The 14,337-nt window shown below is 50.7% G+C and overlaps 1 protein-coding gene across 9 annotated transcripts in view; it reads right to left on the reverse strand.

Moving 5' to 3' along the window:
* Positions 1 to 14,337, reverse strand: part of LOC144951454 (sodium channel protein type 2 subunit alpha-like) — a 90,318-nt gene that overhangs the window by 18,843 nt on the left and 57,138 nt on the right. For 8 of the 9 annotated variants that reach the window (XM_078881730.1, XM_078881729.1, XM_078881727.1 and 5 more), the window contains 2 exons: positions 12,726 to 12,899; positions 4,882 to 5,004 (listed from right to left, as the gene is read on the reverse strand). In XM_078881730.1, coding sequence (XP_078737856.1) covers positions 4,882 to 5,004; positions 12,726 to 12,899 — 297 coding nt within the window. The remainder of the gene's footprint in view (positions 1 to 4,881; positions 5,005 to 12,725; positions 12,900 to 14,337) is intronic. The other variant, XM_078881733.1, reaches the window with a different exon arrangement.

Consider the following 14,337-nt stretch of genomic DNA (forward strand, 5'->3'; position numbering starts at 1 on the left):
TTCCAAACGTCGGACTGACAAGAATGCACCTGCTATCACGTATCCGGACCTTCCTTCATCCATGACCCCGGTGCCACACTGCCATGAGCTCCCCGTACCCACTCCTCCGGAGAGAGAGCAGCCGTCTTTAGAAGAGAGCAGCAAGTCAGAGAGCGAGGAAGACGTTGTAGATCCAGATGACAATTTCAGAGGTGGAGCTGAGAGAAACCCATACTAAAACCAAAAAGACCTCAACGACTTGATCAGAGATCTTGGTCTCACCAAGTCCAATGCCGAGCTTTTGACGTCTAGGCTCAAGCAGTGGAACTTGCTAGATGAAAGTGTGCAAGTCGCAGATTCGAGGAAGCATCACCAAACTTTTTGCAGCTTCTTCACCCGTCAAGATGGGCTCTGCTTCTGCCACAATGTGACCAGTCTGTTCGAGGCAATCGGAATCGCCTGTAACCAGAATGAGTGGAGCCTCAAAGCCGTGCTGCTCCATAATGGTAACAAGTACCCGTCTTTTCCCCTGGCTTACTCGGTGCACCTCAAAGAGGATTACAACAGCATCAAGACCTTGCCGGACGCCTTAAAGTATGAGTACGGCTGGGAGGTCATCGGAGACTTCAAAATGGTGGCATTCCTGATGGGTCTCCAAGGCGGTTTTACCAAGTTTCCCTGATATCTTTGCCTTTGGGACAGCAGGGACACCAAGGCGCACTACCACAGGGCGGGACTGGCCACAGTAGACCGAGTTCTCTGTAGGGAGGAACAACGTCAAATGGGAGCCACTGGTGGACCCCCGGAAGGTGCTGATGCCACCACTGCACATCAAATTGGGCCTCATGAAACAATTTGTCAGAGCTGTAGATAAGGAGTCTGCAACCTTCAAGTACTCTCTGGTTTTTTCGGTAAAGTCACGTAGTTAGTTTATTTCTAACCACGTGACTTTACCTAAAGAACCAAAGACTATGGATTCCTGCAGTCACAAAAGCTTCAAATCAAGCCTTCAAGTACCTTCAAGACTTCTTCCCTAAGCTGTCTGAGGCAAAGGTCAAAGCCGGTGTCTTCGTCGGACCACAGATAAAGAAGATCCTGGAGTGCGATGAATTCCCCAAGAAGCTCACTAGCAAGGAGAAAGCTGCTTGGGACAGCTTTGTCGCAGTGGTTCGTGGCTTGCTGGGAAATCACAAGGTCGAAAACTATGTGGAGCTGGTTGAGACTCTGGTGAAGAACTAGGGCACAATGGGCTGAAGGATGTCCCTCAAAGTCCATATCTTTGATGCTCATTTTGATCAATTAAAGGAGAACATGGGAGCGTACTCAGAGGAGCAAGGCAAGCACTTCCACCAGGATATACTGGACTTTGAACGCCGCTACCAAGGACTGTATAACGAGAACATGATGGGAAACTACATTTGGGGGCTAATTCGTGAAAGTGATGTATAGTATAAATCTCGAAAAAAGACTCACTTCTAAATCTTTTGTAGTAATTTTTGTATTACTTTAGTATAAATACATGTTAATTTTCATTCATATGTTGTTGTTTTCTGACTATGTGAACGAAAAGACACAAATTCGCTCGTTTTCTCATGGAAAATAGGTACATTTCAAAATATCAAAAATATCACTGTCCTGATCACAAGAGCAAAGTTTGTGGGGAATAATAACCATTTTCTATACTTTTTAGGCATAAGCAATTTGGAAATAACACTTACTACCCAGGAACAAAAATTGTGTCACATAGTGTTATTTAACAAGCGTGACATCACCATCTACTTTTATTCGACGCACACGGAAACTGGCATCGCTAAATATTCGCCACTTCTAGCGGTCAAAGTTTTATATGACAAGAAATTCCCCATCGTGACGAAAGAATCTAGCGCAGGCCGGAAAACGGTGAGTGTCAAACGACGGCCACAGACAAGCGTACAAACAAGCACTCCGCATTTGCGCGTTTTGAAAAAAAAAGTTCCTGCAGAACTACGTTGTGGCCCTCTTCTCTTTTAGTGGAACCGGATTCTTCCCTGGCCCATGGACTACCTGCCTAGCACGCTTGCCCACACGCACACACACTCACACGCTCGCACGTACGCTCACACGTACATACACGCCGTCACAAGTGAACAAAGCTAGTCTCAGAACTTGATGGATTCCTCGATGAGTTGGAGCATTGGTCACAAAGGAAGTGCAAATACCAACAAAAAACTCAACACATTCCATGTTAATAACACAGTGTGTGGCCTTAAAAGGTCTACGATGTTTGGGTCTCGAAAGGTGTTAATTTTGGACTGTATGTGCAGTAAAATTGCATTGATTCGGAGATTTGTTATGAGCAATGCCAGGTGGCAGCGGTGACGGTGGTGGGGATGGTGGTGGTGGCGGTGACAGTGGTTGTGGTGGTTCTGGTAGTGGTGGTTGGTGGTGGTACGGCGGTGGTGGCGGTGATGGTAATGGTGATAGCGGTGGTAATGGCACGGCGGTGGTGGTGGCAGCGGCGTTGGTGGTGGTGGCGTTGGTGGTGGTGGCAGTGACAGTGGTGGCGGCGGCAGTAGAGATGGCGACGGTGGCTCCGTGGGCTGCAAGTGAAACCGAGCGGTTGCATTGTTTGCATTGCCGACCCAAAATCAACCCGCGAATCAGAGAAGACACGAGAGGCAAGCAACGCCCGTCGTCACAGCCACGTCCAACGGACATTCGCGGAGCCCCAACGTAGCAGTTGTGGTGTAGACCATGCCGTACATGCCTTTAACCTGGACACAACCACGCTGCTGTGCCCAACGAATGAACTCCGTGCCTTACTTTCAAATGTCATGACTTAATCGGAGCCATTTTCCTTCCCTCAACTTTTCCCTGAAATTCCCCTTTCGCAAATCCCCTTCCTCTATTTCTCTGGCCGTTTAATAAATTAATCCGATATTACAATATCAAAATGAGTGTTAAGTACTGCTACTTATGGCTGTTATAGCGGTCCTTCTGCAAGCTTCCTTTCAATCACATTCTGCTCGAGGGTTTTGTTTTACTAATCTAAGGAGAGAATTGTTCCCTATTGTCCGTCGTGTACCAATATGGTATTTGTTTAAAAAGCGGAAAGAAAAAAAGCTGCAAACACTTCCTCTACCAGAACGTTGGGCATTCTACACTGCTCAGCCCCCCACAATCAAACACCGTATTGCAAATCAGCAAAACACAAAAAGACAAAAACAACAAAATACAAATTATGAAAACCTAACCGCTAACGAGTGTTCGCTCATGGAGGGAAGCACCCAAGGTCATTTGCAAGACAACATACGAAGCCCAACCACTGTACTGGAATTCTACAAAACAACGTTAACCCCCAACCACAATGGCCCCTCTCACTGTTGTACAATAACAGTGCGCCTCTCAAATCTATGGGGTGCTTGGGGTGGGGGGGCAGGGTGGGAGGACAAGGGGGTGGGGGTTGGGAGTGGGGAAAAATAAAATGTAAAATCATTTTCACCCACGACCTGTCTCCTGTCTGAGCAGGGCGCGTGAAATGATCGCAAGCAGCCTTGGAATGGAGGAAGAAGGTTTGGGACTCCGGGGGTGGGGGAGGGCAGGGCAGAGTCGCAACAAGCCTTGGGAAACATTCAGAGATTCTCGCCATCGAGAAAAGCATCTCCCAAAAGCAGGTAAGGTGGGGGGGGGTTCGTGATTTAGAAGGGGTTTGGCAGGTCCGGGTTGTTTCACAGAATCACGCGCCCACACCGGGGTGGTTGGTGCCAGGAGCCAGCCACCAGTTGGTCCAGTCCTCGCCTTCCTTGCCTCGTCAGGGGGGGTTACCGATCATTTAAATTAAACTAACTAAGCTATTTATTTTACCAGGTTAGGCCCGTTGAGCTATGTAGCTCTTTTTCAGAAGTAACCTGGCCACAAATGATAGCTCAATGAAGTGGCTTACCACGTGGAAATTTATAGCAGCCAAATACTCTAAACGCATGTTGATTCTAAATGTGGAGGGAAAAACCAGAGAGAGCCATGCAGACTCCAAATATACAGCAGGCGTCAAGGTCGAGATCGACCTCCTGTATACTTCGCGAGGTAGTTAACATCTAGCCACCGCGGTGCCGGTGGATGCGGTCGATCAGCGCCTATCGCCGCCGAGCGAGACGACTCAGAACGCCAAACACCGTGCGGGTTATCGCACGGCGTTTGGGCCAACATCCAGGGGGACGAGGGGTTGGTCACCACCTCCGAGGTAGGAGGACCGTGGAGCCATCTCACGGGAGGAGGAATATCTTACGACGCCAGGAGAGGGGGGAGAACTACTTGCAAGCGAGGTTGTCTCCAGCGAGGGCGTGTGGTTATGCTTATTACACAATTGACAAAAACGGGGGAGGGGGGGTACTTATTCAATTGATGGGACTATCCCAGGAACAGCCACTGCCAGCAGGGAGGCAGGTGGCGGTTGCCTGCTGCTGGAGGACTTGACGCTCGCGTTTCGGAGAGGAGTCCCGTGGAAGCTGCGAGTCTGTGAAACCGCCCGCCCAACCCCCTTCCCCCCCCCCATCTTCCCATTTCTCCCCCCCTCGTTCGATGAACGACGGGAGTCAAGCGGTGCTGGACAGGGGGGGGTGCGGTACGCGAGCTCGCGTGGGAGCAGGGGGAGCGGGGGGGAGAAGGGGCGGGGGGCCAGGAGAAATCGTGTGCTTACAGAGACCGCATTCGGTCGAGCCGACAGCCCTGCTCATGGATGGATCACCATTCCCGCATGCGACGCTGAAAAGTGGCGAGCGGGGGAGGGGGGGATGTTTTTGTATTTTTTTGCGATTCTTTTTTACTTTAAATGTTTTTTTGTTCGCTCGCTTTTGTCGTTAAATTCAAATCAGGTTTTTGTTGTTGTCGTATCATGCAGGATGACGTGTCACGGTTCGCTCTTACCCTCATCCCTTCAAACCGCGACAAGGCCCTTAGAGGTCTCAGTGCTCTCAGAGTCCTAAGGGACTTAATAGCCCCTAGCTCCGAGTAGCCCAGTGCATTAGCTGTAAGACTGACTAAAGACACCTACACAGAGAACAAAACAGCAACAGTCCAGCGCGTTAGCATTATCGGAAGAATTCCTTCTGCCCAACACCCACAGCCTTGAGCACAAAATGGCGCGCCAGAATTAAGGCCTTGTGCTATTTCGCTTAAGGCCCTGTGAATAGGAGGCCGCACCATTCCGGGGCAACCTGGAAAGCAAGGAAGGTAGGAAGAAAGGAAGTACACAGGGTAACCGGTCGTCGTCGTCGTTTTTAAACAAAAAGAGGCCAAGAGACAGAGAGGATGGCGGCACACGACGCACACAAACGGACACAGCTTGAGTCGGAGTCGGTGGGCAGGGATAAGAGAGGAAGCACCACGACAAACATCTAGCTACGACTGTGCTTTTTAAGGAGGTGAAAAGTCCTTACCCTGTCGAGTTTTGCCTGAGAGGGGAGCGGAGGTCAGCCAGGGGCCATAAGGCCCAGAAAATTAACCCACACAAATTAAACGTACCTACGAAACAGAATAACAAACGATAGGTCGAACACCTGTTGTTACGCCGTTATCGATTGTGAACGGCACGCAGCGTTACATTGACATCGCAACGCCGCCCGCGCAGCGCACCAGGGCCTCCTCTCCCGCTCCCGCTCTCTCTCGCTCTCGGCGCGTCCCTGCAAAGAAAGCGGCGGTGTTAATCAATGACATCGCACAGCATTCTCATCCACGCACGGCTCGTGAACGAGGGGGATCAAGCGGCGGCGATGGCAGCGTCAGCCGCTGCAGGGCTGCGCGCTCCGCGAACTCGATGGCGCTGATGCCGTCCACACGCGCACTTACACATCGGCCATGTGATCTTTTATAAAATGAAACGATTGCGTTCGGTCACGTGACTAAAATCGATCGATTGCGTTCGGTCACGTGACCCAAATTAATCGATCATATGGGTCATGTCACCAAAATTCATCAATCGCGTTTGGTCATGTGACCAAAATTAATCGATCGCATTCGTCACGACCTAATTAAAATTAATATTGAGGCAAACGACGGTGCCTTTTCAATTTCCTTCAGAATCTACAAGAAGCAAACCAAACTGGTTCCCCACTGGGCTGCGAGGTGGCCAGCAGATGGCAGTAAATTAAGTGGGTTTCAACCAAACCAGAATTCTCTGCATCATCAGGTGATCGATGATGCATCGATTTGCCTATTCAAATTGATTATTAATTTTGAACCGTGTATGTGTAATAATGCTTTTAGATTCATGTCCGGCAAAACAACCCCCTACCTCCTCGTTGGTGCCGGACGGCAACGCTGTGGTGAGCAGTGCCGTGGGGCGAGGGACAATTTAAATTGGCCATTTCCCTCATGGCGTTTGTAGCCACCACAGTGGCCAAATGGGGGCTGGTAACCCCTCCACCTTCAAGTAACTTACCACGATACCACGGAATAAAAATCTAATTAAGCTTGTGCCGGAGGCCTCGGGGGGACAGGCGTCCATGACGTCTCCTGGCCAAACCCCATTTGGCGGAGCCAGGAGATTGAATCCTTACCCTCGGGGTTCCTCCAGAAACAGCAAAAAAACCACTGCGGGTGACCACGTGGAATGTTCGAACGCTCACTGCAGAGGAGGCTGCCACTGCTCTGTCGGGAGCTGGACCGATACCTTCTGGATCTCTGGTATTCAGGAGATCCGGTGGACCGGCTCTGGCTCCTGCCACCATGAGGGGTGGACAGTTCTCTACTCGGGTCAGGAGACTGCCAAACAACAGGGTGTGGCTCTTCTTCTGAACAAAAGAATGAAGGGGGCGTTGGAGCGTGGCGGTGAGGTGTGGGAAGTTGTAAGCCCCAGGCTACTTTGGGCTCACCTTCCCATCAACCAGAGGCGAGGAGTGGTGGTCGTGGTTACTTATGCCCCCACCGACGATGAACATCCGTGGAGGGATACAGGCAAAGCTGATGAGTCAGATGCCTTCTATGATCTCCTTTCCTAGGTGCTAGCTAAAGTGGCTCCTCGGGATAGAGTCATCCTGTTTGGTGACTTTAATTCCCGAGTTGGTCATGATGCTGACACCTGGTCTGGAGTGATTGGAAGGCATGGGCCAGATCAGCTCAATCACAACGGTAGGAGGCTGCTAGATTTTTGTGCAGCCCATGGGCTTGTAATTACCAACACGCTGTTCTGGCATCGGCGCATCCCCACAACATCATAGATGCATGCCGGGTCTAATCAAGCACATCTGCTGGACTACATAGTGACGGAACAGTGGATGCGGGCCTATGTCCTTGACACCAGGACCTACGTGGAGCTGATCTACCCACTGAACCATCGACTTGTCATCTGTAAGATGCACCTGCCATTCTTCCACTCCGGTGGTGGGTGTACACCCAGGTCCCCATTCAAACCCAGAGTGGCCTGGTCTCAGCTAGCTGATGAAAGTTGCAAGCGAGAATTTCATCATCGCTTGCGGCTGGGGTTGGCATCGTCCTCCACTCCTCCTGATGTTGAGGGAAAATGGGCGAGGTTTAGGACTGTGGCTCATGCAGCTGCAATGGCTGCGTTGGGTACATAGTCCAGGCCTCCCCAGAGACCCTGGCTGACAGAGGAGGTGTTCAGGCTGGCTGAGAAAAAGTCACATGGCCCACTCTTATCGTCTACAGCATCCCACGTCAGCAAATGAGGAGGCTTACCACAGCCTTCGCTCAGATATTCGGAGAGCCGTGAGGCACTGCAAGGATGGGTGGTGGTCGCGGGATGCTGAGGAGATGGAATCTGCCTCAGTGGCCCGTGATCACAAATCGCTCTTTCATTCCATTAAAAAGTAACTGACAGCACCACACCTATTATCATCATTAGGGAAAGAACGGTGATCCAAACTCCGACCCCCAGGAACTGGTTTGCAGATTTGCTGAGGATTTCTGTGAGGTCCTGGGGGAGGGGAAATCCCTCAGCCTGGAAAACATCATGGGGCAAAGTGGGGATGACCCTGCTGAGGCTGCGTTGCCTCAAATATTAGAGGAAGAAGTCACCCCTTGTGAGTGGCTGGCTGAGGTGCCATCTGTTGAGGAAGTACTGAAGACAGTCCAGAGACTGAGACCAGGAAAGGCACCTGGCAGAGGTGATCTCCCAAGCAAAATGCTGAGGGTGGGTGGCATTTGTGCACAGACTGCCCTACATGACATCATAACAACAGTTTGGACCACTGGACGGGTTCCGCAGGATTGGAAAGATGCCCTGCTGGTCCCCCTCTTTAAGAAGGGGGACCGCACAGACTGTAACAACTACAGGGGCATCTCACGCCTCAGTTTGCTGGGAAAGGTCCTGGCAAGGATTATTCAACATCGCCTTGCCAGATATTCTGAGGAGAGGCTTGCAGAGCCCCAATGTGGTTTCAGGAAAGGGCGGTCCTGCACAGATGCCATATTTTCTGTCCATCTGCTCCAGCAGAGGTGTCGGGAATTCCAACAAGACCTGCATCTCTGCTTTATTGACCTGGTCAAGGCCTATGATACCATCAGTAGGCCTGGTCTCTGGGGCATTCTTCGTGTTTTCGGAGCCCCTGACCCTCTGCTCACGATCATTCAAGACCACCATGATGGTGAGCGGTTCAGGGTAAAAGTATGTGGCCGGGAGTCGGAGCCATTCACTGTTCACCTTGGGATGCGACAGGAATGTCCTCTGTCTCCCACATTATTTAACATCTTTTTCAACCACGTAGTTCGTGAGTCCTTGATGGCTGTACCGGAGGAATTTCCATCTGGTACAGATACAATGGGAGGCTGATCGATGCCTGGGTGAGGTCAAGGGATTGCTCCCTATTGGTCAACCATGTTATGTATGCCGATGATCTGGTAATTTCCAGAGGTGTGGACTCGAGTCATGTGACTTGGACTCGAGTCAGACTCGAGTCATGAATTTGATGACTTGCGACTCGACTTGGACTTGCATAACAATGACTTTGTCCCACCTATGAGATGTGGACTCGAGTCATGTGACTTGGACTCGAGTCAGACTCGAGTCATGAATTTGATGACTTGCGACTCGACTTGGACTTGCATAACAATGACTTTGTCCCACCTCTGGTAATTTCTGCTCACTCAGAGGAGGCGTTGGAGGTGCTACTGATGAACCTGAAGCGTGCCACTAAAAGGTGGGGCCTACCATCAGCCCCACCAAAACTAAGCATTTACCTGGGTATGTTGTACCATTGGACACTCCACCCCCACGACTCCCAATTGGTGATGGGGCAGTTGTGGAGAGAGTGGAGAGTTTCCCATACCTGGGAAGTGTGTTCATGACTGGCTCCGGTTTGACAGCAGAGGTCTCATTCCGAATCAGTCGAGCAGCATTATTTTTTCATCGGTTGCATAATGCTGTGTGGAAGCTACCTAGTCTGTCACTCCACACAAAGCTTCAGGTCTTCTTGGCCACAGTCATGCCCTCCCTCCTCTACGCTTGCGAAACGTGGACCCCCCCTAATGGAACATCTTCGCCGGTTATAAACATTTAGGTTGGCCTGCCTACGATCCATCCTGGGTTTAACCAGGTTGGATTGTGAGGAGCTCATAAATCTTCTAAAGATTTGGACCAAGTCCCATCGGTGAGCTCCTCCGGCAGGCAAGGCTGCATTGGCTGGGTCATGTAGCCCCCATGCCCAGCCACCACATGCCTAAACAGCTTTTGTTCGCCCGAATAGAGGGGGCTAAACGGGCGCGCTCCATCTCCCACGGCGGGCGCCCTCTTGAATGCATTTCGTTCTCTGGACCACCAGCCACGCCGTCATTAATCTTGGACCATGAGCCACCGTCGTCGTCGCGTTCTCGCGACACGTGAATCTTTCCGCGCGTAACCACTACAGCGGCATCAGCGTCGTCGGCGTCACAATCTGGCAACAATACAGGTGTTCAGAATCAGACTGGAGGAGGAATTCGATGAGCGCATTAAGCTATTTTTCACGGATGTCCAGTGGTAAGAAGTTCCAACACCAAATCGACACCCATTACAAGGCATCAAGTCTGAATTAAGTATGAGCCTTGTTCCGTTAGTAAAATTTTACTGTGGAATTGTTTGGAGGTGCTGTGTGTTGTTGTCTTGGTGTAGTCTGTTTTTGTTGCCTTTCCCAAGCTCAGGAACTGATGTACTTAAGCAATTTGAACCTCTGTACTTGTTTTAAGGGGCGCAACGGCGGTGTGATGTTATCCTCCTCATCTGGTATGCTGGAGGTCGGGGTTCGATCCCGACCCCGATGCCTGCTGTATATTTGGAGTCTGTGTCTCTCTTCCCGTGGTCGCGTGGATTTTTTTCTCCTGGTCCTCCAGTTTTTCAGACCACATTTAGAATCAACGTGCGTTTAGAAATAGTTTTTATTATTTGGCTGCTTTCAATTTCGTTGAGCTTTCATTTGTGGCCAGGTCGGTTCTGAAAAAGAAGCTAATCGTTCAGTGGGGCCTTACCTGATAAAATAAAAGGTTAAAATGTTTTGAGTGACTGGCTTACCTTTTTTCTACTTAGCACTCCTATTGTGTTGCTTGTATCGTTTGTTGTTGTAACTCGCTGAACCCCGTACCCCTGCTGGACATCAGTGAAAAAGAGCTTCATAGCTTTCCTCCTCCAGGATCAATAACGATTCAGAATCTGATTCTGCTTAACCACGCGTACTTGAAGTGAATCATGAAAACAAACGATGATTTGATAATGTACGCATTGTCCTTAAAAACTGATTGGCCTACACCAGAAACAGCTGCTTTGATGGCTTTATTAAAGCATATGTGTTTGCACATTTTACCACAAGTATGTGTGGTTAATGCAGACTTGATGCCTTGTGTTTTAGCATCTGTACACCTCCCGTATTGTTTCCAAACAAGGGTAAAGCCTTTTTATCTTTTTAAGCATCTTAATACCGACAAAAGGGTCCTGTAGATAGCATCACAATCATCATCACAATCATCATTATCAGCATCGTCATTGTCACGGTCCAATCGCGAAGTTCGGCAGAATCTTCCGCACCTCACACCACGATGCACTCAGCTCCAGGAAGCTCTCCGGCAATCTGGCGACTCGGCACAGTGAGCGATACGGTGTGGGTTAATTTCATGGCAGTTCAGTGCCACCGCGCCCCCGACGACTGCAGATTTCCCTCGCTCTATGCAGGTTTGGTTTGTGCGATTCCGCGTACCTAATGCGTATGCGGCTAACTTATTTCTGCCCAAAATTTGGTCTTATGCAGTGTGAATAATTCACTCTACATGCGGCTATGCGGTCGAACGTGGGACAACATTGTGTGTACCGTGTGTGTACCGTCTGTACTGTGCGTAATGTGTGTACTGTGTGGGCATCTGTGAAAGACTGGACATCTGTGAAAAAAAGCTTTATAGCTCATTGCATTCCTCCAGGAAAAATAACTTCAGATTCTGTGTACTGTGTGTGTGTGCCGTGCGCACTAATCAGCAGGCAGCCGTCTCCTCGTGCGGTTACACTTTGCGTGGCCTTTGTTTTGAAAGCATCTACTAGTACTACTACCGCTGCTACCGCACAGAGCGAGGGGAACCTGTACATCCACAGCTGCGCAGTCGTCGCAGAGTCACGTCACCATCCACGTAGAGGTACAAGGGATTCACTCCCACGGCGATTCGATTTAACTATCGCGATCCAGGGCTGCAACGCAATTCGAACAACAAATCGTATTGTCCGGTTTCACATTGTGGCGAGCGTAGCAGCCCCTAATGGGTGCAGGGGTCGAATTAAGTGAGTCCATCGTGCGTGCAATGCACGCGAGCCGAATGGATTCGCACGCACGTGCGGACGATCGATTATTATTTGGCCGCGAGCTCCAGAACCGATGCCAACTGAGGAATCGCTCACACCTCTACGCTGAAGGAACGAGAAACATCGTTCTATCTCATTCTCCCCCCCACCCCCCACCTAACCAATGATGACAAAACGCCACGATGGCTTGTTTTAGCGCATAACGATAAAAAAACTCAATAGCAGCAACACCGTGCGTTGCTGCTGGCGCGGCGGCGTTGTGTAGCCGCTCGTTCCCCGGGGGCGGCCGTGTGACGAGCGTTGCGTTCAGAGTGGTTGAGCTCCAGAACCGATGCCAACTGAGGAATCGCTCACACCTCTACGCTGAAGGAACGAGAAACATCGTTCTATCTCATTCTCCCCCCCACCCCCCACCTAACCAATGATGACAAAACGCCACGATGGCTTGTTTTAGCGCATAACGATAAAAAAAACTCAATAGCAGCAACACCGTGCGTTGCTGCTGGCGCGGCGGCGTTGTGTAGCCGCTCGTTCCCCGGGGGCGGCCGTGTGACGAGCGTTGCGTTCAGAGTGGTTGGGCTACTTTAACTTTCCCAATCGATGGTAAAGCGACTTCATTAAGCTATTAATTGTGGCCAAGTCGCTTGTGAAAAAGAGCTACATAGCTCAGTGGGCTTTACCTGGTTTAAAAAAAATACAAATACCCATTGTTTCTGCTGCTTCTTTTCCTCTCGAGCTTTTCCCCACACACTACTTTGCTGGCATCTTGGGCTCACTGCGGCTTCCGCTCCGACGCGTGAAGGATGCCCGCAAGCAGTGCGTGGCGGCGCAAGCTGGAGGAGAAGCCTCAGGAGCCACGCTCGACACCACGGCGCCCCCCCCCCCCCCCCCCCCGTGATACCTCCCAGGTTACATCGTGACCGCCCGGCCGCTTCCGTCAAGATGCCCTAGAATTATTAATTTTAGGGAACACCATCGGAAGTGAGCCCGCGGAACTTACGTCAACGATGAGGAAGTCGAGCCAGCACCAGGCGTTGGTGAAGTACTTTTGGAAGCCGTACGCCACCCACTTGAGCAGCATCTCCACCACGAAGATGTACGAGAAGACCTTGTCCGCGTACTCCAGCACCGTCTGGATCGTCTTCCTCCGCTCTATGTAGATGTCCTCAAAGGCCTGTGCACAGGCCGTGGGCAGGGTCGGCGCAGACGGACGAGACGTGTAAGTACGTACGTATGTTGAACTTCTTTCGCACCGTACGTAGCCAACCATGCTAATCGGAGGTGCGGGAGAGGACAACAAACTAAACACAAAAGGCAGTTCTAAAGAAATGAGTTTTCAATCTAGATGACGATTTAAAAGTGCATCGCTCCAGTGGCTTCCTAATATCAGACGGAGACGCGTTAACGCCGCGAGGATGAGGAGTACTGTGCCAGGCGAGCACGTGGCACAGGGCGGCAGTGCAGTCGCACCGCCCGCACCCTCGCAGCAACGAGAAGCGCCTGGGCTCGATACCCGACTCGGGTGCCCATGTTCTCCCCCTGTTCTGCAGTGAAAGTGAGTGAGTGGAGTTTGTATGATCTCCCCCTGTTCTGCAGTGAAAGTGAGTGAGTGGAGTTTGTGTGATCTCCCCCTGTTCTGCAGTAAGAGTGAGTGAGTGGGGTTTGTATGATCTCCCCCTGTTCTACACAGAGTGAGTGGAGTTTGTATGATCTCCCCCTGTTCTACACAGAGTGAGTGGAGTTTGTATGATCTCCCCCTGTTCTACAGTGAGAGTGAGTGAGTGGAGTTTGTATGATCTCCCCCTGTTCTACACAGAGTGAGTGAGTGGAGTTTGTATGATCTCCCCCTGTTCTGCAGTGAGAGTGAGTGAGTGGAGTTTGTATGATCTCCCCCTGTTCTGCAGTGAGAGTGAGTGAGTGGAGTTTGTATGATCCCCCCCTGTTCTGCAGTGAGAGTGAGTGAGTGCAGTTTGTATGATCTCCCCCTGTTCTACACAGAGTGAGTGAGTGGAGTTTGTATGATCTCCCCCTGTTCTGCAGTGAGAGTGAGTGAGTGGAGTTTGTATGATCTCCCCCTGTTCTGCAGTGAGAGTGAGTGAGTGGAGTTTGTATGATCTCCCCCTGTTCTACACAGATTGAGTGGAGTTTGTATGATCTCCCCCTGTTCTGCAGTGAGAGTGAGTGAGTGGAGTTTGTATGATCTCCCCCTGTTCTGCAGTGAGAGTGAGTGGAGTTTGTATGATCTCCCCCTGTTCTACACAGAGTGAGTGAGTGGAGTTTGTATGATCTCCCCCTGTTCTACACAGAGTGAGTGAGTACAGTTTGTATGATCCCCCCCTGTTCTGCAGTGAGAGTGAGTGAGTGCAGTTTGTATGATCTCCCCCTGTTCTACACAGAGTGAGTGAGTGGAGTTTGTATGATCTCCCCCTGTTCTACACAGAGTGAGTGAGTGGAGTTTGTATGATCTCCCCCTGTTCTGCAGTGAGAGTGAGTGAGTGGAGTTTGTATGATCTCCCCCTGTTCTGCAGTGAGAGTGAGTGAGTGGAGTTTGTATGATCTCCCCCTGTTCTGCAGTGAGAGTGAGTGAGTGGAGTTTGTATGATCCCCCCCTG

Source organism: Lampetra fluviatilis, chromosome 62 (assembly GCF_964198595.1).
Source record: "Lampetra fluviatilis chromosome 62, kcLamFluv1.1, whole genome shotgun sequence".
Taxonomy (NCBI): Eukaryota; Metazoa; Chordata; class Hyperoartia; order Petromyzontiformes; family Petromyzontidae; genus Lampetra; species Lampetra fluviatilis.